Genomic DNA, 27329 nt, shown 5'->3' with positions numbered 1-27329 from the left:
TCTGTTCTGTACCTTACAACATTTAATTTATGCACTTTAGTTTGTTATTTATGCATGAAGCATCTGTAGGTTTGATCCTTCCCTTCGTAAGTTTCTGTGTGTTATGTTTGCTACTGTGCTTTACACCCAGGACTGGAGAAACTTGACTTGTTTGACAATATTTGTGTATTTAGTTAAATGACAATAAACTTGTCTTGACCTCACCTCCGAAGAAAGGAAAGACACTGGTGTGCTGTTCCGGGGAGGGAGTGAGGATGGGTCGACCCACCAGGAGGGCTCAGGTGGGCTGGATCTGTCTCCTTTGGAGTGAAGGAGAACAAGAGGTGTCTCTGTCCATCCCCCTCAGATCCTGAGGTGGAGGTGATGGGAAGGGCAGGGTGGGGGAGCGATGTTGGGATGTTCCCACCATTGGGTCGCGGTTGAAGGGTGAGGGCTGGTCATTGAACACGGCTGGGCAGAAATGTCTTCTCTCAGAGGGAGGGGGATCTCTGGGACTCTCTGCCCCTATTGAGGGCTGTCATTGGTGGGGGGGAGTCACTGTGAGATGTTGGAAAGATTCAGGGACGGTGTGGGACAGTAGTAGGACGACATGCAAGGCAGAGGTGTCTGTTTTTCTCCTGTTCCTGTGTTTCTGTGCGTGTGGGCGGCTGTAGGGGGGAGAACAGTGGTCTTCAGTGGGGTTGGGGTCACAGGGATGGGTCCCACCTACTCTGTGACTGATATCTCCCCCCTTCCACTCCCATTCCCCCACAGGTCCGATCCACCAGCCACAAGCCAGACGAGATCTATGGGATGATCGAGCGACTGTCCCCAGGGACACGCAAAATTGAACTGTTTGGGAGGCCGCACAACGTCCAGCCCAACTGGTGAGTCCGTGCCTGACCACAGGAGCACGTGATGGGATGCTGCAGAGAGAGCTTCACTGTGTGCCCAGCCGCATGAGTGTGTGATGGGGCGGTGTGGAGGGAGTTTCACTTGGTGTCTGACCCCGGGAGTGTGTGATGGGACGGTCTGGAAGGAGTTTCACTCTGTGTCTGACCCTGGGAGTGTGTGATGGGACGGTGTGGAAGGAGTTTCACTGTGTGTCTGACCCCGGGAGTGTGTGATGGGACGGTGTGGAGGGAGATTCACTGTGTGTCTGACCCCGGGAGTGTGTGATGGGATGGTGTGGAGAGATTTTCACTCTGTGTCTGACCCCGGGAGTGCGTGATGGGACAGTGTGGAGGGAGTTTCACTCGGTGACTGACCCTTGGAGTGTGTGATGGGACAGTGTGGAGGGAGTTTCACTCTGTGTCTGACCCCGGGAGTGTGTGATGGGACGGTGTGGAGGGAGATTCACTGTGTGTCTGACCCCGGGAGTGTGTGATGGGATGGTGTGGAGGGAGTTTCACTCTGTGTCTGACCACAGGAGTGTGTGATGGGACGGTGTGGATGGAGATTCACTCTGTCTGACCACAGGAGTGTGTGATGGGACGGTGTGGAGGGAGGTTCACTCTGTGTCTGACCCCGGGAGTGTGTGATGGGATGGTGTGGAGAGATTTTCACTCTGTGTCTGACCCCGGGAGTGCGTGATGGGACGGTGTGGAGGGAGATTCACTCTGTGTTTGACCACGGGAGTGGTTGATGGGGCGGTGTGGAGGGACTTTCACTGTGTGTCTGATCCCGGGAGTGTGTGATGGGACGGTGTGGAGGGAGTTTCACTCTGTGTCTGACCACAGGAGTGTGTGATGGGACGGTGTGGATGGAGATTCACTCTGTCTGACCACAGGAGTGTGTGATGGGACGGTGTGGAGGGAGGTTCACTCTGTGTCTGACCCCAGGAGTGTGTGATGGGACGGTGTGGAGGGAGGTTCACTCTGTGTCTGACCTTGGGAGTGTGTGATGGGACGGTATGAAGGGAGATTCACTCTGTGTCTGACCCCGGGAGTGTGTGATGGGACGGTGTGGTGGGAGTTTCACTCTGTGTCTGACCCCGGGAGTGTGTGATGGGACGGTGTGGAGGGAGTTTCACTCTGTGTCTGACCCCGGGAGTGTGTGATGGGACGGTGTGGAGGGAGATTCACTCTGTGTCTGACCCCGGGAGTGTGTGATGGGACGGTGTGGAGGGAGCTTCAATCTGTGTCTGACCCCGGGAGTGTGTGATGGGACGGTGTGGAGGGAGTTTCACTCTGTCTGACCCCGGGAGTGTGTGATGGGACGGTATGGAGGGAGATTCACTCTGTGTCTGACCCCGGGAGTGTGTGATGGGACGGTGTGGAGGGAGTTTCACTCTGTGTCTGTCCCCAGGAGTGTGTGATGGGACGGTGTGGAGAGAGTTTCACTCTGTGTCTGACCCCTTTTTTTTTAATTACAAAATCCTTTATTACAAATTTCGGTGCTATACAATATATACAAAACAGTGGCAAACACAATTACTGCACTACAAATAGACAATAGACATTACACCAGAATGTTGCCATGCCTATCTACAATGGCATTTACACCCCGCGGAGCCCAACGGTCTCGAAACTCCTCCAAGGCCGCTGTGGACTGCGCGTGTTCCTTTTCAATAGTTACCCAGGCACGAACATACCCCCTAAACATTGCCAGGCAGTCTGCCCGGGGAGATCCTCCCGCCACCCATTTCCAAGACCCACGGATGGTGGATTTCGCCAGCCCCAGGAGCAAGTTGACTAGGACATCCTCATCCCTCCATGCCCCCTTCCTTACTGGATGACCATATATAAACAGGGTGGGACTAAAATGCAGCCAGAAGGCGAGAAGCAGCCCACGCAGATATGCAAAAAGAGGCTGCAGCCTCACACACTCCATGTACATGTGGTACACGGTCTCCTCCAGCCCGCAGAAGTGGCATGTGGGTGGGAAGTCCATGTACAAACTGAAAAACTTATTGCAGGGCACTGCCCTATGCAGTACCCTCCAGCCAAGATCCCCCAGGTGCATGGGAAGAACCCCGGCGTAAAGGGACTTCCAGTGGGGACCCTCCTCACCTCTGGGTGGAAGGACTGACCGCCATGGCGTGTCGGGACGGTGTACAAGGGCAAGGAAGTGGAGGATGTGGAGTAGCAGCCCATACAGATACCTCCTACTTGCATCCCTGAATGGGACTGTGGGTATCGATGAGAGACGGCTCAAGTTGTGCGGACACGGCTCCCGGAGAAGATTGCGGGGTCTGGGCCCGACCAGCAGCTTGGCCTGAGTCGGTCCACACAACTGAGCCGAGCCGCACCGACAGCCACTGAGGTAGGGCAATGGCCGGCCAGGACCCCGCCCTCCGCCTGAGGAGGGGATTCCCGGCCTGAGGCGACCATGTTCCAGACTCTCAGTAGGTCCTGATAGAAGCCGGGCAGACTCCGCAAAGCAGTACGGCTGACACCCGCCGGTGGTAGCCGCATGTCTTCATGAAGACAGCAGCCCCTCCGGAGGAAGAAAGTCGCCAACACGTGCCACCTGGGAGGGTGCTCGGCGTACAGGAATCTCTGCAGAGTCCTGAGGCGGAGAGCCGCCAGCTGCGTTCGGACGCACACCAGCGACTGTCCGCCGAATCCCACTGGGAGACTCAAGACCGCTGCAGAGACCCAGTGTTTCCTGTTGCCCCAGAAGAAGTCCACTAATTTCCTCTTCAGTCTTGCAACAAACGGGGCAGGAGGGGCCAAGGTGACCATCCGATACCACAACATGGAGGCCACCAGCTGGTTTATGACCACCACCCTGCCTCGATAGGAAAGCACCCTGAGAAGGCCTGACCAGCACCCCAGCCGGGCCATGACTTTCATCTCCAGGTCCTGCCAGTTTGCCAGCCAGGTCTCCCCAGAAGGACTCGGGTAGACTCCCAGATAGAGGAGACGCCGAGTACTCCACTCAAAAGCTCTCATCTCCTCCGGCAGGGAGTCCACCTGCCACTGACCCACTAAGAGTCCGGAACATTTCGCCCAGTTGATCCTGGCGGAGGATGCTGCCGAGAAAATGTCTTGGCACTCGCGCATCCTCTGCAGGTCATTGGGATCTGTCATCATGAGGAGTACATCATCGGCATAGGCCGAGAAGACCACCTCCATGGCCAGTTCACACAGAACCAGACCTGTCAGCCTTCGCCGTAGGAGGCTCAGGAGTGGCTCGACACAGATCGCGTACATGGGGCATCCCTGACGTACTCCTCTCCTGAAGGGAATGGGCGCTCCCAGCAATCCATTGACCTTAACAAGGCACTCTGCGGCAGAGTATAGGAGTCGAACTCGGGCCACAAAGTGAGGTCCGAGCCCAAAGGCCTGCAGAGTGCCCACCAGGAAACTGTGGTCTACCCGGTCAAACGCCTTCTCCTGGTCAAGAGAAAGAAACGCTGCCGGGGACCCAGTCTCCTGGTGCAGGTGGATCAGGTCCCGTACTAGGTGGACATTGGCCTGGATGGAGCGGCCCAGGACTGTGTAAGATTGGTCATGATGAATCACCTGTCTCAGTCCTGAACCAAGACGGTTGGCCATTGCCCAGGCGAAGACCTTGTAGTCCGCGCACAAGAGGGAGACCGGGTGCCAGTTCTTTAGCAGGCGAAGGTCTCCCTTCTTGGGCAGCAGGACCACGACAGCTCTCCGCCATGAGAGGGGCATTTCCCCAGTAGCTAGGCTCTCCCCTAGAACAAGGCTGTAATCGACCCCCAGGACATCCCAAAAAGCCTGATAAAACTCTACACTCAGACCATCTAAACCAGGGGATTTACCCCTTCAGAGTTGCCGAAGGGCAGTAGACAGCTCCTCCCCAGTCAGTGGAGCGTCCAGACGCGCTGCGTCATCCGGGCTGACCTTTGGCAAATCTTCCCAGACCTCACTGCACGCCCCCGCATTTGACGGATCTGGTGAGAATAAGGACCGATAGAAAGTGCGGACTTCCTTGATAATTTCGTCAAAATCAATGATGGAGGAACCATCAGCAGCCAGTAGCTCCACCAGCTGCTTTTGAACTCCCCGCCACTTCTCCAACGAGTACAAGAAGGATGAGCCGCGGTCCAAATCCTCACCTATGCACCTCGGGACTGCTGAAGCTGCAGATTCCTGAGTGCGTCCTTCTTCTCCTGGTATTCCTGCCACGTTTGATGGTCTCCACCGGTCAAACCAAGACGGGACTCTAGGTCAAGCAACACTCTCTCAAGCCGCTCAATCTCAGAGCCCCGCCTCTTCGTCGACCCCCTAGTGTACTCCCGACATAAAAACCGGATGTGGGCCTTGCCCACATCCCACCACAGCCGTAGGGAGCCAAACACACTCCGTCTCCCTCTCCAGGTGGCCCAGAACGCTCGGAATGAATCCCGGAATCGGCTGTCCTCCAGCAGCCGGTTGTTAAAGTGCCAAAGTACAGAGGATTAAATTCCATCCACACAAGGTGATGATCCGAGCACGACACCGGCCGCATGGAGGAAGCCGACACGCGGGAGACATAAGCCCGAGAGATATACAGGCAGTCTATCCGGGAACCCCCCTCTCTCGATCTTCTGGAGAAGGCGCTAGAGTCAGGGTGAAGATTCCGCCAGCTGTCCACCAAGTCAAAGGAGCCGACTAGCTCCTTTAACTTTTTCGCTGATGCCGGGTCGCGTTGGAGGCCCAAGCGGTCCTCCACCTCGAGGGTACAGTTGAAGTCTCCCCCGAGGACGACGCAGTCCCCCAGGTCGATGGAACTCAGCAAGGTGGACAGCTGACAGAATAGGCGCGTCTGCATCACCCCGCGCCTCGGAGCGTACACGTTGATAAAATGTAACGGTACACCATCCAGGCGCACAGCCAGGTGGAGCAGACGGCCAGGCACAGCATCTTGGACTCCTACGATTTCTGGCCGGAAGGTTGGGGCCAACAGGATCGCCACCCCGCTAGAGTTGGAGCTAAGGTGACTCATGTAGACCCCGCCCTGCCACTCCAGGAGCCAAGCGGACTCGTCCCCCGGGGTGGTATGGGTTTCCTGCAGGAAACTCACCGCGTATCTCCCGTCCCTGAGGACTGAGAGATTGTTATACCTGCGGAGAGAGCCCCTGCTACCGTTTACATTGAGACTAGCTATGGTGAGCTTCATGTCGGGAGCACACTAGGCCTCAGCACCAGTACCCTTCCCACTGAGAGCGATGGCGCCCTCAGCCGCACTCTCCCGAAGAAAACCGAGAATATCCTTTGCTTTCCGGGCCCGACTGCTACCATCGCTACCCTGTGACCCACCACCTCCCGAAGGAGCGAGGCTGCTTTTCATCCTGATGTCCCGCACCAGGTCATCCAGGAAGGATTTCAGCTGCCGCCTGTCATTCCCTGACACAGCATTCCTCTTCTCCTTCCCCTTCCGTCTGAGGATGACCCTCAGGGACTTCACCAGCCTCGGCATGCTAGGCCAGCGAAGCGAGGCTAGTTTAGGCCGATGCTTTGCACCAACGGAGGAGTGAATAAACTCTCTGATCTCCTCCACAGGGACTTCTCTGGAGGGGTGAGGATGTCCATTGTCTCGCTGTCAAATGAATCCCCCTCCAACCCCTCACTGCAGACAGATCCCCCACCGTCCTCCTCAGGTGGTGTATAAGGTGGCTGCCCCTGTAACCTACACTGCACAGTGGGTACCTCCCCCATATCTTCCCGCTCCACCGTCGCAGCAGTCTTACCCACAGTTGCGCCGATGGAGGGAAAATCCCAAGGGACTCCCTGCAGGCCATTAGTTGATGGGGTCAGCATGCAGGTTACATCACCCTCCCCAGGAGACAGGCATGAAGGGGACCCCAGCAGCTCTGGCCCAATGGATTCACTGGCAGCCTGATGCTGACTGTGAGAGAGCCTGGTCTCCTCTCCACCTGTACTACTTAATACATTTGCCTCCAGGGAGGCGCTGACTGCTAAGTCCTGGGTGGAGGGCTCCAGGTCTGTTTTAGGCGTGCAAACAGGCCCAGCACTAGCTTCATGCACAACCACACCACCCACCCCAGGACTGGTGTCTACATCTGGGGATTCAGGGTTAGACACAACTCCCACCCGGATCCCCACCCCTTTCTGGGACTCCCCCTCATCTGCATTCTCTGCCCTCTTGGGGGAACAATCCCATCTCCTCTTCAAGCCGGAGGAGCACACAGGTACGGAATTCACCGACAGCGCGGTACTCTCCGCTCCTATCGCCCCGTCCAACCGTACGCTTCCCCGAGCCTCCCTCTCCACCTCAGGGCAAATGGGCGTGAGCTCTGCGGTCTCGGGGGCCGACTTCTTCACATGTTTTGACTTCTTCCTCGCTTTCTTGCCCCGCCCGGACTCCACCCCGTCCCTCGCCTGAACCTCCCCACACGTAGCCCCAGGATCACCCGCCTGAACCACAGGGGTAGGAGCAGACATAGGAATAGGGGCAGGGTTAGAGACAGGGTCAGGGGCAGGAGCAGGGGTCGGCACAGGTGTTGGAGCAGGGATGGGATCAGGGGCAGAGGTAGCTGGGGCACAAGTTCCTGAAGTGGACTCCCTGGGTTTTCGGGTGCTAGGACAGTCCCTCCGAAAGTGCCCCACCTCCCCGCACGCATGGCACCGTGGGCGCTCAGAGCTCCAATACACCTGATAATCTACCCCCTCGTGCCGGACAGTGAACCGGCCCTCAACTTCATCCTCCCTTTCCAGTTTCATGAATACCTGTCGCCGGAAAGAGATTACGGTACGGAGGGTGCGTCTCTTAAATTTGTGCCTGATGGCAGTTATCTCTGACCGTACTTGCCCCAAGCGGGCCAATGCGGGAAGCAGGTCCTCGTTGGGGATGAAAGGCTGTACGTGACCGAGGACGATGCGTTGTGTGGAAGCTGTCACTAGCTCCATCTGTAAAAAGATGTTCTCCACCGTGATCCCTCTACTGAGGGCCCGATGCACCAACTCATCATTCCTCAGGTAAAACACCGCCTTCCCGAACTCCTTCTCAGCGGCCAAAACACCATCTCTCCCCAACAAGTCCTCCATGGCCTCCGCGCACTTTTCCAGCGTTGTTCCAGTTCGCAAAATACATTGCACCCCGCGTTCAACTTTCACCGCCCGAAACAGGGCGTTGTCCGAGGCCGGAGAGGCAGCCGCCTTTGCATAACTCCCCGAAGGCCTGCGACTCCCCGCAGACTGGTCCGGCATGTTACTTGTGTGTCCGAACCGAGAATGATACGGTGGTGCTGGTTATAAAGTCTTGGAGTGAGTTGAGTAACTGGCGGGAAAAGTTTGTACTCGACGGTACCTTGCTGGCTCCGTGCCAGAAATTCCAACGCCAGGAAAGGCTCCGTTAGTCCTGCCGAACTTCCAGGCCGTGAGAGGTCGAGACGTCCCAAACGATGTTTCGGCTCCAACACCGAACGAGAATCCCGACGATAGAGATGGAAGGAGGTTGTCCCGATGTCAGTGGGGACAAACAACGTCATTTGTCTCCGGTTTTTGGAGCAAACCTGCTTCCTGGCGAGTTGCCAGCCGCCACAGCTGGGTGCTATGCAGTTCGAAGCCGTCAACGAACCCAGTCCAAGCTGGCAGAAAAACTCTAAACGAAGCTTCCACTCTAAACCAGCCACTCACTTAGAAGTTCAAGGGACGTTGGAAACCAATTTCCAAGCAATTCAAGACCTTCATAAAGTAGTTTTTCCCCGATTTCTCCCAGCGCAATCAGAATAGCTCCACTCTGTGTCTGACCCCGGGAGTGTGTGATGGGACGGTGTGGAGGGAGTTTCACTCTGTGTCTGACCCTGGGAGAGTGTGGAGGGAGATTCACTCTGTGTCTGACCCTGGGAGTGTGTGATGGGACAGTGTGGAGGGAGTTTCACTCTGTGTCTGACCCCGGGACTGTGTGATGGGACGGTATGGAGGGAGATTCACTCTGTGTCTGACCCCGGGAGTGGGTGATGGGACGGTGTGGAGGGAGTTTCACTCTGTGTCTGTCCCCGGGAGTGGGTGATGGGACGGTGTGGAGGGAGATTCACACTGTGTCTGACCCTGGGAGAGTGTGATGGGACGGTGTGGAGGGAGGTTCACTCTGTGTCTGACACCGGGAGTGTGTGATGGGTCGGTGTGGAGGGAGGTTCACTCTGTGTCTGACCCGGGAGTGTGTGATGGGACAGTGTGGAGGGAGCTTCAATCTATGTCTGACCCCGGGAGTGTGTGATGGGACGGTGTGGAGGGAGGTTCACTCTGTGTCTGACCCCGGGACTGTGTGATGGGACGGTGTGGACGGGGTTTCATTGTGTTGTTCCTCCTTCCCGCCACTCTAGGATCACACTTGGGAACCAACTGGATGGGATCCACCTCCTCGACCCCGACGTTGTTGCTCGCTTTAAGAAGCGTTACCCTGACGGAGTTATCACCAAGTGTAAGATGGTGTGAGCTGTTTCCCGTGGGAGGTGTTTGGAGAGGACACCGTGCAGAAGCACTGCTGACACCAGGGCAAGGGTGAATTGTCTGCTGTGGCAGGTAATCCCACTGCTGCCATCTCTGTCCTCGCCTCGATGCTCACAGTGTCGAGCAATAAACTTTACTTCAGTGGGCAAACTCTCAATGGCCGCATCTTCCTGCATGGCTACCTCCTACGGCACAGCGCACCCTCCTCACTGTTCCTCCCACGGTGTGGAGTTCCCTCCTCACCGTCTCTACCGCAGTGTGGAGTTCCCTCCTCACCGTCCCTCCTGCGGTGTGGAGTTCCCTCCTCACCATCCCTACCGCAGTGTGGAGTTCCCTCCTCACCGTCCCTCCCGCGGTGTGGAGTTCCCTCCTCACCGTCCCTACCACAGTGTGGAGTTCCCTCCTCACCATCCCTCCCGCGGTGTGGAGTTCCCTCCTCACTGTCCCTACCACAGTGTGGAGTTCTCTCCTCACCCTCCCTCCCACAGTGTGGAGTTCCCTCCTCACCGTCCCTCCCGCGGTGTGGAGTTCCCTCCTCACCGTCCCTACCGCGGTGTGGAGTTCCCTCCTCACCGTCCCTACTGCAGTGTGGAGTTCCCTCCTCACCGTCCTTACCACGGTGTGGAGTTCCCTCCTCACCGTCTCTACCGCGATGTGGAGTTCCCCCTCACCGTCTCTACCGCGGTGAGTTCCCTCCTCACCGTCTCTACCGCAGTGTGGAGTTCCCTCCTCACCGTCCCTACCGCGGTGTGGAGTTCCCTCCTCACCGTCCCTACCGCAGTGTGGAGTTCCCTCCTCACCGTCCCTACCGCAGTGTGAGTTCCCTCCTCACCGTCTCTACCGCAGTGTGGAGTTCCCTCCTCACCGTCCCTACCGCGGTGTGGAGTTCCCTCCTCACCGTCCTTACCGCGGTTTGGAGTTCCCTCCTCACCGTCTCTACCGCAGTGTGGAGTTCCCTCCTCACCGTCCCTCCTGCGGTGTGGAGTTCCCTCCTCACCATCCCTACCGCAGTGTGGAGTTCCCTCCTCACCGTCCCTCCCGCGGTGTGGAGTTCCCTCCTCACCGTCCCTACCACAGTGTGGAGTTCCCTCCTCACCATCCCTCCCGCGGTGTGGAGTTCCCTCCTCACTGTCCCTACTGCAGTGTGGAGTACCCTCCTCACCGTCCTTACCGCGGTTTGGAGTTCCCTCCTCACCGTCTCTACCGCAGTGTGGAGTTCCCTCCTCACCGTCCCTCCTGCGGTGTGGAGTTCCCTCCTCACCATCCCTACCGCAGTGTGGAGTTCCCTCCTCACCGTCCCTCCCGCGGTGTGGAGTTCCCTCCTCACCGTCCCTACCACAGTGTGGAGTTCCCTCCTCACCATCCCTCCCGCGGTGTGGAGTTCCCTCCTCACTGTCCCTACCACAGTGTGGAGTTCTCTCCTCACCCTCCCTCCCACAGTGTGGAGTTCCCTCCTCACCGTCCCTCCCGCGGTGTGGAGTTCCCTCCTCACCGTCCCTACCGCAGTGTGGAGTTCCCTCCTCACCATCCCTACCGCAGTGTGGAGTTCCCTCCTCACCGTCCCTCCCGCGGTGTGGAGTTCCCTCCTCACCGTCTCTACCACAGTGTGGAGTTCCCTCCTCACCGTCCCTCCCGCGATGTGGAGTTCCCTCCTCAGCATTCTCTCCTACAGTGCCGCGCTCCCTCTTCAATACCCAGTGACAGGGACGCGGGAATCGTGCACGGTACAGTAGGGTGGCTCTGACACGGCAGATACGGAGGTAGGGACAGTGTACGGTACTCCCCGTGTGGATCCTGCCCTGCGATACGGAGACGGGAACCGTGCACAGTGCTCCTGGTGTGGCTCTGACTCAGAGATAACTGAGATATGAACCGCACACAGTACACAAGAGTGGGTCTGACCCAGGGAATATGGAGATGGGAGCCGTGCACTGCTCTGGGTATGGGCCTGACCCTGGGATACAGAAATGGGAACTGTTCGTAGTGCACAAGTTTGGAGCTGTCCCAGGCATACAGAGGTGGGATCCGTGAATTGGAATTTTGTACATCCATCCCACAACGTGAAAGAGTAAGAATCTTTGTGTTATGACTCCGTTGCAATGTACAGACATGTGAATTTATAACTCTAATGACTTGTAGAAAGAAGCTGTCCCGGAGCCTGTTGGTCCTGGCTTTAATGCTGCGGTACCGTTTGCCAGACAGAAGCAGCTGAAACAGTTTATGGTTGAGGGGGTGACTGGGGTCCCAATCATCTTCCAGGCCATCTTTCTGCACCTGCTGCTGTAAATGTCCTCAGTGGAGGGAAGTTCACATCCACAGATGCCCTGGGCTGTCCGTACCACTCTCTGAAGTGACCAGCGATCAAGGTTGGGGCAGTTCCCAGTGATATAGCCAGTGAAGATGCTCTCAGTTGTGCCCCTGTAGAAGGCCTTGAGGATTTGGGGCCCACACCGAGCTTCTTCAGTTGCCTGAGGTGGAAGAGACATTGTTTTGCTTTTTTTTGCCACACAGTCGGCGTGTACAGGCCAGATGAGATCATCGGTGATGTGTATACCGAGGAACTTGAAACTACTCACCCTCTCAACTGCAGACCCATCAATGTTGATCAGGCCGAGCCTGTCTCTGTTCCTTCTGTAATCCACGAACAACTCTTTTGTTTGTTTGGACATTGAGGGAGAGGTTGTTATCCTGGTATCACTGTGTCAGGGTGTCAACCTCTCTGTAGGCTGTCTCATCACTGCCAGAAATAGGCTGATCAAAGTTATGTCACCTGCGAATCCGATCAGCAGTTTGGAGCTGTGTGTGGCAGCACAGTCGTGGGTGTAAAGGGAATAGAGAGGGGACTCAGGACACAAACCTGGGGGGCTCCTGTGTTGAGGGTCAGAGGTCCTTACCACGTGTCGATGATCCAGTAGGAAGTCTAGGATCCAGCTGCCCAAGACGGGGTGCAGGCTGAGGTCTCTGAGCTTCCTGTCAAGTCTGCAGTGAATTACGGTGTTGAACGCTGAACTGTAGTCCAGGAACAACATTCTAATGGTGCACGAGTGTGGGGCTGTCCCAGGGGATACAGAGAGCAGATGTCGCATTGAGAAAGGCTGTTGTTTTTGTTGAAGATGAACCGGCCCCCGGCTGTGGGCGAGGCTGCAGGGTTCTGCAGGGCCACTTCCTGTGCATCTGCTCAGTAGTTAGCCCACCTGCCACTAGCAGTGGGGATGTTTGCTGATAGATGTACAAGGCTCAGTCCCTAATGACATCTGTTTCTGGGAGCGCATCTCAGACAGGAGAGTGACTTACCACTGACTGAGAAATTAAATTAACTTTGGCACAGAGAGCCTTCTGGGGGGGTGGAGAATCCATCTGCTGGGTCCAGGGACCCCCTCGGAGTACAGCAGGGGTCCATGGGGGCGATGAAAGGGAACAGGAGACCTGGAGAATGGGGACCACAGATTGTTGGAGTGTCTGCAGGGGAGATTTCTGAGGATGTTGCCAGGGCTTGAGGGCCTGAGTGAGTGGGAGAGATTGGCCAGGCAAGGTCTTTATTCCTTGGAGCGTGGCATCCTTAAAGAAATGTTTAGCATTATGTGAGGCAAAGATAAGGTGGATGGTAACGGTCTTTTCCCCAGGGTAGGGTAGTCCAAATCTCGAAGGCACAGATTTAGGGTGAGAGGGATGACTTTTCCATTAGAGTTTATGGAAAGCGCTGCCAGAGGAGGAATTCAGACAGGGACAGCAGTGTCATTTGAAGCACTTGGGCAGGGACATGGAGAGATGGGGCTTCGGGGATGTTGAGCTGAATGCAGAGCGTTGAGACTAGCCAGGCGGGGCTGTGGTCAGCATGGACTAGAGGGGCCAAAGGGCCTGAATCCGTGCTCTCTGTGACCGGTGGAAAGGTGTGAGTGGACGGCTGGACCGTGACACCGAGCAGGAGTTTGCCCCAGTTAGAGATAGCGGTTCCCTCAGGCTATGGCAGAGTGTGTGGGTAACACGGGAGGTCGAGGACAGTGTTGGGTTATGGAGTCAGGTGTGCAGAGTGTCAGAGGCCACAGTGGTGGGAAGTAGGACTGGGGAGCTCACGAGAAGGGGGAAGCAACACTCACAAAATGCTGGGCGAACTCAGCAGGCCAAGCAGCATCTATGGAAGCTAGTACAGTCGACGTTTCAGGCTGAGACTCATTGGCGGGTCTGGAGGAAAAAGAGGAGTCAGAGTTAGAAGGTGGGGTGAGGAGAGGGGGAGGGATGGAGTAAAGAGCTGGAAAGTTAGTTGGTGAAAGGGATACTGGTCTGGAGAAAGGGGAATCTGATAGGAGAGGACAGAAAGAATAAAAGGGAGGAGCACCAGAGGGAGATGATGGGTAGGCAGTGAGATAAGGTGACAGAAGGAAAAAGGGGATGGGGAATGGTGAAAGGAGGGGCATTACTAGAAATTCCAGAAGGGGGCATGCTGATTTTGAGACGAACTCCTGTGTAGTCTTCAAACCAACCATGAGGCTTTCTGTGGGCATGATTAGGAAGAAGGTGCTGTTGCAGGTGTGGGACCTGTGCAGAATGGGTCTGATGGTTCAGCAAGGACTAGATGGGCCAAAGGGCCTGCTTCTGTGCTGTACTTTTCCATGATTCTATGATGTCCAACCCGAGCAGTTAACTAAACCAAGAACTGACAAAAGCAATAAATCGGTTTTTCCATCAGCCTCTGCTGTGGAGGTCACTGCAGATATCCCCAGAGCAACACAGTTACCGGGAGTTTAATAAAGAGCGATCCAGGGCCGATCTTTCAGCGTGAACAACAGGGGAGTGTTGTCGAATGGAGGGACCCAGGTGTACAGGTGCACTGCTCCCTGAAAGTGGTCACAGGTAGACAGAGTGGCACACTGGCCTTCATCAGTGCAGGAGTCGGGAGTGTCGTGTTCAGTCCGTTCTGGTCACCCTGTTATAGGCAAGATGGTATTAAGCAGTAAAGGTTGAAAAGGTGAGTTTTGTTCGCCCCACACACATAGAAACGTCCGGTGAAAAGCAACAAATCAAGTCAGCGAGGATCGTGCTGGGGGCCGCCTGCAAGTGATGCCAGCGTGCCAACTCACTAACCCTGAAGGTACGCCTTTGGAAAGTGGGAGGAAACCAGAGCACCCGGAAGAAAGCCACGCGGTCACGGGGAGGACGTGCAAACTCCTTATGGACAGCTCTGGGAATTGAAGCCTAGACCATGCATACTCGCACTGTAAAGCTTTATGCTAACCACTACACGAGCAGATTTATCAGCACTTTGCTGGGACTTGAGGACTGAGTTGTGCAGAGAACTTGGACAGGTTGGGACTTCATTGATTGGAGCACAGGAGGGGTGACCGGAAAAGAGCATGGGAGATAGCAGTGGGATTAGGAATTTCGGCCCATTGAGTCTGCTCTGCCAATTCATGGTGGCTGATCCCTTGCCCCCTCAACCCCATTCTCCTGCCTTCATCCCAATAACCTTTCACGCTCTCACTAATCAAGAACCTATCGACCTCCACCTTAAGAACACCCAATGACTCAGCCTCCACAGCCGCCTGTGGCAACAAATTCAGTGATTCACCACCACTGCTAAATAAATCCCTCCACATCTCCGTTCTAAATGGATGCCCCCCCCCCCCCCATTTTGAGGCTGTGCCCTCTTGTCCTAGACTCCTCTACTACAGGAAACATCTTCTCCACATCCACTCCTTCTCGGCCTCTCAATATTTGATAAGTTTTAATGAAATCCTGCCCCCCCCCCCCATTCTTCTAAACTCCAGCAGGCCCAGAGCCATGAAATGTTCCTCATATGTTAACCCTTTCATTCCCAGTCATTCTTGTGAACCTCCTTTGAATCTTCTCCAATGTCAACACATCCTTTCTTAGATAAGGGACCCAAAACTGCTCACAGTACACCAAAGGGCCTCACCAGTGCCTTATAAAGTCTCAGCATCACATCCTTTTAGTCCTCTTGAAATGGATGCTAACATGGCATTTGCCTTGCTCACACAGACTGTATCTGTAAGTTGGGGAATCCTGCGCAAGGACTCCCCAGTCTCTCTGCACTTTCGACTTTTGAATTTTCTCCCCATTTAGAAAGTAGTCTGCAGTTTTGTTCCTAATATCAAAGTGCATGACCATACACTCCCTGACACTCTTTGCCGATTCTCTTAATCTGCTGAAGACCTCCTGCAGCCTCTCTGCTTCCTTTACACTTCCTTCCTGTCAGCCCGTCTTTGTATCGTGCACAAACCTGGCACAGAGCCATCAATTCCATCATCTACAGTACTGCGCAAACCTTAGGCACGTATATATAGCTAGAGTGCCTTAGACTTTGTACAAGCGCTAGCTTTAAACCCAAAGAACAGTACTCCAGACAAAGCTAGGGGAGCCTGTTCTATCACCGATAATCCTCACCACCTCTTGCTTGATACTGCTGTCTCCAGCTCACCCTATGAAAGTGTAAAACTAAGTAAAATGTCTTACACTGTCATGCTGCCAAAAAAAAATGACATGTTGGTGATGATAAACCTGATTCTGATCTGGGTCTCTGTTGTGGACTGAGAGTGGGAAGGGGGCAGGGAGAGGGGAATCATGGTTGGGGAAAAAGGGAGGGAGTGGGAAGCACCAGAGAGACACTCTGTAATGATCAGTAATCTGGGACTGCATCTGGGACTCCTCTGCCATGTGTCCAACACCCCTCTACCCTCGCCATACCCTTCATCCTTGGCTACTGCCGGATTTACAAATTCACTCTCTGCTCCACATTGACAAATGCCGCACTGTGCAAAAGGCTTTGGCCCCACATGTGTATGTATATGTATAAACTGACCCATGTGGAACACCACTAGTCACCAGAAAAGGCCGCCTTTATTCCCACTCTTTACCACCAAACCATGATGCTCTTCCACAGTTGGCATGAGGTTTTGGTGTCAATGTGCAGTTCCCTTTTCCCTCTAAGCATAGTGTGCATTTCTGCCCAAAAAAAAGTAAACTTTTGTTTCATCTGTCCACAGCACATTGTCCTTGAATCGCTGTGGAACATCCAGGTGGCATTTTGCAAACTTGAGACGTGCAGCAATATGGTTTTTTTTTGGAGATCAGCAGTTTCTTCCATGAACACCATTCTTATTCAGTGTTTTTCTTATAGTGGACACGGAACAGAGACTTTAACAAGTTCCAGAGATTTCTGCAGGTGCATTTCACCTCCATCAGCATTGCACATTGTTCTCTTGGTGTGATCTTTGCATGATGCCCACCCCTACGGAGAGGAGCTACGGTACTGTTCCCTCCACTTGTAGACAATTTCCCTCTCAAATTTCGGGGTGAAGTCTATCATATTATGATCACTGGCTCCGAAGAGTTCCTTTACCTTAAGCTCCCTGATCAAACCTGGTTCATTACACATTAGCCAATCCAGAATAGCCTTTCCTCTAGTGGGCTCAATCACAAGCTACTTATAGAAGTGTATATAATCACAAGGGGCACAGATAGGGTGAATGTGCACAGACTTTTACCCCGGTGTTGGGGAATCAAGAGCCAGAGGGCACAGGTTTAAGGTGAGAGGGGAAAGATTTAATAGGACCCCCAGGGACAACTTTTTCACCTAGAGTAAGGGTTCCCAACTTGAGGTTTGCAGAGCGCTTGGTTAATAGTAGGGGTCCGTGGCATAAAAAAGGGGGTGGTCCATACATGGAGTGAGTGGTTGAGGCAAATACATAGTACATTAACAGTATTTAAAAGGCATTTGGACAGGTACACGCACAGGGAAGGCTTAGAACAGGGATTTCTAACCTGGGATTAATGGACCCCTCAGATAATGGTTAAAAAAAAAGATTGGGAGCCCCAGGCTTGGAGGGTTATGGGCTAAAGGCAGCCACAGGGGTCTTGCTTGGCGGGTGTGTTAGTGCTGTGTGGCTCACTTCACTTAGCAGGGAGGAAGCAATAAAAGTGCCAGTCATGGCAGGTGTGGGTATTGGAGACATTCAGGGGCTAAAGGCAGACAAAGCACCAGGAACTGATGGACTGCATTCAGACGTGGCTCCAGAGATCGTATCATCGTGATTTTCAGAACTCTACAGGGTCCAGATGGCTGAAAAACAGCCAGTGTAACTCCCTTATGCAAAAAGAGAGGGCAGGGTAGTCGAGAATCAGAGGAAATAACACATCCCTCTGGAAAACCATACCTAACCAAATCTGGTCAATGAATGTAAAACACACAAAATGCTGGAGGGATGCAGCAAGCCAGATAGGATCTATGGAAATGAATAAAGAGCTGATGTTTCATGATTTAATGAAATGTTTGAGAAGTTAGCTCGAATAATGAAGTCACACAGAGAGCTGATAGTGAGGAATGTGTCAAGCCACATTTTATCATTGTGCACACATGAACAGATAAACTGGAAAGTGTAAATAGCAGAAGATAGGGAGTGCACAGACTAACCCCACCCACCCATTAGATATTGTCTTCTCACAGTGGGGTGTCAGGATCCCAGCCTCTCCAACCTGCTTTAGTGGCCACTATCAGGCAGGTTGGGTGGAGTTCCTGGTCACTGGGGAGCCCCAGGTTGTGGATGGAGAGGGAAATCACAGGTGGGTGTTACTGGGAGATCTTCCCAGCCTCCTGTCAGTCCATGCCCAAAAGTTTCCTGGGTACACTGAGTGGGACTGAACACAATGTCATCACCCTCACTTCTGAAAGAAATGACACTGAGGAAGCTGCTGGACATGACTGGGGCTCAGGGTTCTACCAGGACTTGGATTGGGAAGTCCGACCTCAGGACGCTCTGTTCCACGCTGCCTTGTTGTCTGGGGTCAGTCATTCCCACCTGACCACTGGAGTTCGGAGCTGTTGATGCATTTGGACTGGGGTCTGGTTGGATTCTGGGGCTGTGTGGTGCTGGACAAGCATCAGTAATACTTCTGTGAAGGAGATGCCACCAGAGAGCATGCTTGCTGATGCCCACCTCTCTCCTGCTGCTGTAGGCAGGCTAATAATTAGCTGGATTGGATTAGGGTACACAGGGCTTTGGGGCACCTTCACTGTGGACGGGGCAGCGATGTTATATCTGACACTGGCCTTCATTCAGGGCATGTCCACAGAAGTTGAGCGGTCACGTTGCAGTTGTACAAGACGATGGTGAGGCCGCAGCTGGGTTCAGTTTTGGTCGCTCTGTAATGGGAAGGGTGTCACTAAGCTGGAGAGGGTGCAGAAAAGATTCCTCAGGATGATACCAGTACTGGAGGGCTGGAATTATAAGGTGACAGTAGCATATTGGTTAGCACAACACTTTACAGTATCAGCAACCCAGGTTTAATTCCTGCTGCTGTCTGTTAAGGGGTTTGTATGTTCTCTCAGTGACCCCATGGGTTTTCCTCCCACAGTTCAAAGACGTACCAGCTGGTAGATTCATTGGGCGTTGGTCTAGGGGTATTGTGTAGCTGTCCCAGACAAGAGTGGAGAGGTGGGAATCAGGACTGGCTGGAAAAATGGCATTTGGAATTTCATGCTGACCAGTGCAATATGTTGCACTCGGGAGGACCAACCAGGGTAGGGCTTGCACAGTGAACAGTAGGGAGCTATAACAGAGGGTACTGGGAATACAGATGTAGTCTTGAAAATGACATCACAGGTAAATAAGGCCATAAAGAATACAGTGGGGCACAATGAGACCAGAACATTTTGGTCCAAATAAGCAGCTGCTCCAATTAGTTGAAGTTTGGAAATAGTTAAAAAGGTATGTTTAAAAAAAGTCAAACTACTATTTAACTTAAGTAATAAATGATGCATTTTACAATTTAATTTTTATGAACACGGTTTTGTGATTGTAACTACTTTTAATACAATGTATTTGGTACTATTTTGTTTTTTTCTTTTAACATCTTGTATTCTGTATTCCTCAATGCAGAAACTAATGAAAATATTGAAAGATAACTGATGCATTTAAATGAAATACAGAATAAATTAGAACACTACCCGTCCACTGGTGGTTGTCCATCACAGCTGACACTATTTAAAAACTGTTTGCTTGCAGAAGCATGATGCGGCGTGGAATAGCCACCCAAATGCAGGCATCTGATGATGACTAGAAACTGTTCAGCAGATCTCCTGCATAAATGAAAGGAATCCTGATAATGTTCTTGGATTATTTTTTTGTTCTATAAGAGCTGTCCAGAATCCACCAGATTGAGTACAGGAGTTAGGTTGAAGTTGTTGAAGACATTGGTGAAGCCAGATTTGGAGTATTGTGCGTGTGGGTTTCTGGTCACCAACCGACAGGAAAGATATCAATAGAGTACAGAGAAAATTTACAAGGATGTTGCTAGGACTTGAGTTATTGGAAAGGTTGAACAGGTTAGGACTTCTTTTCTGTAAGAGTGTAGGAGAATGAGGGGACATTTGTTGGAGGTACAGTATACAAAATTATGAGGGGTGTAGATAGGTTAAATGCAAGCAGGCTTTCTCCACTGAGGTTGGGTGAAAATAGAATGGAGGTCATAGGTTAAGGAGCGAAAGGTGAAATGTTTAAGATTAATCACTTCACTTCTTGTTTGGTGTAACGAGCTGCCAGCAGAAGTGCTGGAGGTGGGTTCAATTGCAACATTTATGGGAAGTGTGGATGGGAGGGGGATGAGACGAGGCAGAATAATGTTTCAGTGTGGAGCAGATGGGCCGAAAGGCCTGTTTCTGTGTTGTAGTGCTTTATGAGCCAGCCCAGCCAAGTAACAAAAGACGCAACAGTCAGCCAGCCAGTGTGCATCAAGTTTTTTATTGGACTCCCAAGAGAACCTCTGACCCCTGAACCCCACCCGGTTTTGACTCCTGAACTCCAAACCCTGAAAACCCAGGGCTGAACGAGGAATGGAGGAGGGTGGAGAGAGGAGATGGAGCTAAGAGCCCAGTCCTGACCCAAACTCCCCTCCCCAAACTTCCTCAGTGACCCCACACCCCTCCAATATCCCCTCCCCCACTTCCACTTTACCTACCCTCCCATTTCTTCCACTCTCCTCCCTTTCCGCCCCCTCCCTTACTCTCCCCTCCCCCCCACAGCTCCCTCTCCTCCCTCCTCCCACATTCTCCTTCCTTCTCCCCAACTCTCCCTTCATAACCTCTCCTTTTCCCATCTCTCCCCCTCCCTCACTCTTCCCCAGTAAGTGTCTCCCCACCACAACCACAGCCCATTCTGTGGCCCGGTCCAGCCGGTGCTGGGATCTTGCTGTGCGCCGAGGGGGCTAGGAGTAGATGGTGATAACCTCGCAGCCCCCCCCTCGGACCAGCAGCACTCGCTCCAGTCCCTCGGTCAGCACCTCCAGGAACTCCATGTCTGGTGGGAAGGTCAAGGAGAGCCAATTCCTGCTCCGGGTACCCATCCCAACGGAAGTATAGAAAACACACACGACCCCATTCCCCTCACAGATCCAACCCTCCCAGTCATCGAGGCACTACCTCAGGAAGGCAGCATCCATCCAGGAGCCTGAAGGCACACACACAACAATTCAGGAACAGTTTCGTCCCTCTGCAATCCGATTTCTGAATGGTCCTTTTTCACACCATCTCATTATTTTGTAATTTATAGTGTAACCCCCCCCCCCCCGGGAGAGGTTTCACTGCTGGTGTGATGGTCTTTCTGTAGAAGCAGTGTTTAGAGATGCTTTGATATGTCAGCTGTCCAGTGAGGGGAGCTGGTTTCACGGTGTGAGCTGGGTCCTTCGTTTGGCAGGAGATAGACTGGACGTGGAGACACTACCTCTATCAGCTTGGGAGAGGGCACGGACTCAGGATGGAGGGACGACCCTTTTCGAACTGAGCTGAGGGATTTCTTCAGATGATAGTTAAACTTGACCGGAGAAAGATATGGAGACCGAGTGTTTAAGGCAGAGATTGATGGGTTCTTGATTGGGAAGTGGGGGCAAGTCAGGAGAATGGGGTTTGAGAAAGAAATCTGCAGTGATTGAACAGGGAAGCAGAGGGAGGGAAACGTCCTAACCCTGACCCTTTATCTTATCATCATCTGTACAGACACACAGTCCCTGATCAGACTACACATCTCCAAATGCTTGTAAACCCTGTCTCTAAGAATCTACATTTCGCTGATGCAAGACTCACTGTAATTCCCAGGATTATCCCTATGACCTTTCTTCAACAAAGGAATAACATTTGCCACCCTCCAATTTTCCAGTACTACTCCCAGGGCCTGTGAGGATGCAAAGATCACTGCCGAAGGTGATGGTCAGATAAAAGGAGAAGAGAGGACAGCACAGGAACAGGCCATTCACCCCACAGTGTTGTGCCAAACCAGCTGAGAAACACCCAAACACTAATCCTTCCTACCTACACCATGTCCATTCACTCATCTTCCTTACATCCAAACGTCTTCTAAAAGTCTCTAATGTATTTGCCTCCACCACTCTGAGAAAAAAAAACTTAACCCTCACATCCCCATTTGACCTTGCCCCTCTCACCTTCAATTCATGGTACTAGACATTTCACTCAGCTCACTCTATCCATGCTGCTCGTTGTCTTGTAAACCTCTATCAGATCTGCCCTTGTTTCTGACGCTCCAAAAAACCACAAACACACACACAGACACACTACCCCATTCAGCCACGGAGAGGATACAGCTCCACACACACACACACCCACTACCCCATTCAGCCACGGAGAGGATACAGTTCCACACACACACACACACACAGACACACTACCCCATTCAGCCACAGAGAGGATACAGTTCCACATACACACACTACCCCATTCAGCCACGGAGAGGATACAGTTCCACACACACACACACACAGACACACTACCCCATTCAGCCACGGAGAGGATACAGTTCCACACACACACACACACACACAGACCCACTACCCCATTCAGCCACGGAGAGGATACAGTTCCACACACACACACACAGACACACTACCCCATTCAGCCACGGAGAGGATACAGTTCCACACACTACCCCATTCAGCCACGGAGAGGATACAGTTCCACACACTACCCCATTCAGCCACGGAGAGGATACAGTTCCACACACACACACTACCCCATTCAGCCACGGAGAGGATACAGTTCCACACACTACCCCATTCAGCCACGGAGTGGATACAGTTCCACACACACACACTACCCCATTCAGCCACGGAGAGGATACAGTTCCACACACACACACACGCAGACCCACTACCCCATTCAGCCACAGAGAGGATACAGTTTCACACACACACACACACAGACCCACTACGCCATTCAGCCACGGAGAGGATACAGTTCCACACACACACACACACACAGACACACTACCCCATTCAGCCACGGAGAGGATACAGTTCCACACACACACACACACTACCCCATTCAGCCACAGAGAGGATACAGTTCCACATACACACACTACCCCATTCAGCCACGGAGAGGATACAGTTCCACACACACACACACACTACCCCATTCAGCCACAGAGAGGATACAGTTCCACACACACACACACACACTACCCCATTCAGCCACAGAGAGGATACAGTTCCACACACACACACAGACTACACCATTCAGCCACGGAGAGGATACAGTTCCACACACTACCCCATTCAGCCACGGAGAGGATACAGTTCCACACACACACACTACCCCATTCAGCCACGGAGAGGATACAGTTCCACACACTACCCCATTCAGCCACGGAGTGGATACAGTTCCACACACACACACTACCCCATTCAGCCACGGAGAGGATACAGTTCCACACACACACACACGCAGACCCACTACCCCATTCAGCCACAGAGAGGATACAGTTTCACACACACACACACACACACACACACACACACACACACACACACACACACACCCACTACCCCATTCAGCCACGGAGAGGATACAGTTCCACACACACACACAAACACACTACCCCATTCAGCCACGGAGAGGATACAGTTCCACACACACACACAGACCCACTACCCCATTCAGCCACGGAGAGGATACAGTTCCACACACACACACAGACCCACTACCCCATTCAGCCACGGAGAGGATACAGTTCCACACACACAGACCCACTACCCCATTCAGCCAAGGAGAGGATACAGTTCCACACACACAGACCCACTACCCCATTCAACCACGGAGAGGATACAGTTCCACACACACACACAGACCCACTACCCCATTCAGCCACGGAGTGGATACAGTTCCACACACACAGACCCACTACCCCATTCAGCCACGGAGAGGATACAGTTCCACACACACAGACCCACTACCCCATTCAGCCACGGAGAGGATACAGTTCCACACACACACACAGACCCACTACCCCATTCAGCCACGGAGAGGATACAGTTCCACACACACACACAGACCCACTACGCCATTCAGCCACGGAGAGGATACAGTTCCACACACACACACACACACAGACCCACTACGCCATTCAGCCACGGAGAGGATACAGTTCCACACACACACACACACTACCCCATTCAGCCACAGAGAGGATACAGTTCCACATACACACACTACCCCATTCAGCCACGGAGAGGATACAGTTCCACACACACACACACACTACCCCATTCAGCCACAGAGAGGATACAGTTCCACACACACACACACACACTACCCCATTCAGCCACAGAGAGGATACAGTTCCACACACACACACAGACTACACCATTCAGCCACGGAGAGGATACAGTTCCACACACTACCCCATTCAGCCACGGAGAGGATACAGTTCCACACACACACACTACCCCATTCAGCCACGGAGAGGATACAGTTCCACACACTACCCCATTCAGCCACGGAGTGGATACAGTTCCACACACACACACTACCCCATTCAGCCACGGAGAGGATACAGTTCCACACACACACACACGCAGACCCACTACCCCATTCAGCCACAGAGAGGATACAGTTTCACACACACACACACACACACACACACACACACACACACACACACACACACACACACACACACACACACACACACACACACACACACACACACACACCCACCCACCCACTACCCCATTCAGCCACGGAGAGGATTCAGTTCCACACATGCACGCACACGCAGACCCACTACCCCATTCAGCCACGGAGAGGATACAGTTCCACACACACACACAAACACACTACCCCATTCAGCCACGGAGAGGATACAGTTCCACACACACACACAGACCCACTACCCCATTCAGCCACGGAGAGGATACAGTTCCACACACACACACAGACCCACTACCCCATTCAGCCACGGAGAGGATACAGTTCCACACACACAGACCCACTACCCCATTCAGCCAAGGAGAGGATACAGTTCCACACACACAGACCCACTACCCCATTCAACCACGGAGAGGATACAGTTCCACACACACACACAGACCCACTACCCCATTCAGCCACGGAGTGGATACAGTTCCACACACACAGACCCACTACCCCATTCAGCCACGGAGAGGATACAGTTCCACACACACAGACCCACTACCCCATTCAGCCACGGAGAGGATACAGTTCCACACACACACACAGACCCACTACCCCATTCAGCCACGGAGAGGATACAGTTCCACACACACACACAGACCCACTACGCCATTCAGCCACGGAGAGGATACAGTTCCACACACACACACACACACAGACCCACTACGCCATTCAGCCACGGAGAGGATACAGTTCCACACACACACACACAGACCCACTACGCCATTCAGCCACGGAGAGGATACAGTTCCACACACACACACACACAGACCCACTACGCCATTCAGCCACGGAGAGGATACAGTTCCACACACACACACAGACCCACTACGCCATTCAGCCACGGAGAGGATACAGTTCCACACACACACACAGACCCACTACCCCATTCAGCCACGGAGAGGATACAGTTACACACACACACTACACCATTCAGCCACGGAGAGGATACAGTTCTACACACACACACCCACACAGACCCACTACCCCATTCAGCCACGGAGAGGATACAGTTCCACACACACGCAGACCCACTACCCCATTCAGCCACGGAGAGGATACAGTTCTCATCGCCATCGCTGTTCCTTGGAGGGCCTGGCATGTTGAGCAGAACCAGCCGTGCATCGTGTGACTTGTTGACGATGACCTCGTTCAACCGGACCGCCGTGTGCATCCGCCGGACATTGGATTGGTCACTGCGGACAATGGCATCCATTACACAATGAGATACCACAGCCCACTCTGGTTCTCCCCTTCCCTACCACTCCCCACCTCCCCCCCCACGCCCAGCTCTCCCTGCCCTCCCACCGGACTCACGGGCGTATGTCCATCAGGTCCCGGAAGCCATCGGGGGTCTGGCATCGGCTCCGCTGCGGTTCCTGGTACCGGTCCCGGGTCCAGGTCATCTGGATCCGGTCGGGAATTCCGTCGGCCTCGTCCTCCTCGTCGGAGCCCAGGCTGGCCAGCCGCAGCGTCGAGTTCCGATCCTTTACCAGCTGCGCCTGGAGGGGAGGCAGGGGTCAGAGAGCAGTGGAGCTGGACCAGGAGGAGGGAGTGTGGGGATGGAGCAAGGGACGAGGAGGGAAGGAGGCAGGGACTTGGTGTTGTGGGAGAAGAGGTCTGCATTGTCAGAGTGAGCGTGTGCATACACTCACTCTCACACACACACACGCACACACACACACACACATTAAATATGAACCAATAGGATGAAGCAAGCAGGAGCAGAGAGCATGGTTCTAACACTACCAGCAGCTGGACAGAGAGCTAAAACGAGTTACAACAAGCCGGCGGACAACTCCCAACCCACAACACACAACCCCCCCCCACCCCCGACCAACTACTGGTCAACACAGCGAAAAGCGGAGAGCGAGGTAAAATGTGTACTGACTTGTGGGACAGGCAGACTGCTGAAGGAGCTGGTGATTCCCTGAGGAGAGAGACTTGTTTAACGATCGCTCAGTCCGGGCACAAACTTACCTAAACTCCCGCACCTCCCACCCCACCCCCAGGGATCTGTTATTCTAAACCCCCCCCCACCAAACCCCTGGATCAGACCCCAGCCTGTAACCCTCTCCTGGGGGTATGTTATCCTACATATAAACCCCCCCCCCCCCCCCAAACCCCTGGATCAGATCCCAGCCTGTAACCAACCATGGGGATCTGTAATTCTATATATAAACCCCCACCACCTCAAACCCCTGGATTAGATCCCAGTCTGTACCCAACTCCCAGGGATCTGTTATTCTATGTAAAAATCCCCGAACCCCTGGATCAGATCCCAGCCTGTGATGCACTCCCGGGTATATTACTTTGGGTACGCACCCCACCCGAGCCCCCTACGTATATGAGCTGGTGTGGGACATAAGATGTGAAGGTACACGTGGCTGGTCTGATCTGTGGGATGTTACCTCTCGGTCTCTTTCAGTTTTTGACAGCCTCATCTGGCGCAACATCTGGGATCGCTGCTCCATCATTAGCGTCCTCTCGTAGGTGTAGGCCGAAATGTCGCTATCGTGCTGGGGTGGGAGGGCAGAGGAGTCAGAGCTCAGACCAGTACAGGGCAGGAACTGACCCTATGGCCCACATCAACCCCTTATGCCTCCACTCCCTGCACATCCACATGCCTCTCTAAGAGCCTTTTGTGATCGTTCTATCATATCTCCTCCACTACCACCCCTGGCAGTGCAACCCAAGCACTCACCCACCGTCTCGGACTAAAACACTTGCCCCACACATCTCCTTAGAACTTAACTCCTCACCGTAACTGCATGCCCTCTGGGATTAGACATTTCCACCCTGGAAAAAAAGTACCTCTATCTCTGCCTCTCATAATCCTATAAACCTCTATCAGGTCTTCCTTCAGCCTCCACCGCTCCAAAGAAAACAACTCAAGTTTGTCCAACCTCTCCTTATTGCTTCTGCCCTCTAATCCAGGCAGCATCTTGGTGAATGACCTCTGCACTCTCTCCGAAGCCCCCATGACT

The 27329-nt window shown here is 53.4% G+C and overlaps 2 protein-coding genes across 4 annotated transcripts in view; one reads left to right on the top strand and one right to left on the bottom strand.

The window, feature by feature from the left end:
• Positions 1 to 19316, top strand: part of LOC132381411 (N6-adenosine-methyltransferase subunit METTL3-like) — a 39386-nt gene extending 20070 nt beyond the window's left edge. For 2 of the 3 annotated variants that reach the window (XM_059950805.1, XM_059950804.1), the window contains 2 exons: positions 754 to 866; positions 9224 to 9507. In XM_059950805.1, coding sequence (XP_059806788.1) covers positions 754 to 866; positions 9224 to 9335 — 225 coding nt within the window. In that variant the 3' untranslated portion in view covers positions 9336 to 9507. Of the gene's footprint in view, positions 1 to 753; positions 867 to 9223; positions 9508 to 16351 lie in introns of those variants that run through there. The other variant, XR_009508024.1, reaches the window with a different exon arrangement.
• A 1085-nt stretch (positions 19317 to 20401) lies between these two features.
• Positions 20402 to 27329, bottom strand: part of LOC132381736 (solute carrier family 12 member 6-like) — a 31045-nt gene continuing 24117 nt past the window's right edge. Inside the window, exons 14-18 of the mRNA XM_059951308.1 lie at positions 26754 to 26861; positions 26234 to 26272; positions 25660 to 25844; positions 25405 to 25538; positions 20402 to 20659 (exon numbers count right to left, since the gene is read on the bottom strand). Coding sequence (XP_059807291.1) covers positions 20568 to 20659; positions 25405 to 25538; positions 25660 to 25844; positions 26234 to 26272; positions 26754 to 26861 — 558 coding nt within the window. The 3' untranslated portion in view covers positions 20402 to 20567. The remainder of the gene's footprint in view (positions 20660 to 25404; positions 25539 to 25659; positions 25845 to 26233; positions 26273 to 26753; positions 26862 to 27329) is intronic.

This window comes from Hypanus sabinus, chromosome 26 (assembly GCF_030144855.1).
Source record: "Hypanus sabinus isolate sHypSab1 chromosome 26, sHypSab1.hap1, whole genome shotgun sequence".
NCBI lineage: Eukaryota > Metazoa > Chordata > Chondrichthyes > Myliobatiformes > Dasyatidae > Hypanus > Hypanus sabinus.
Note: the sequence above shows the minus strand (reverse complement) of the source record. Positions and strands in the feature narration are given on the sequence as shown.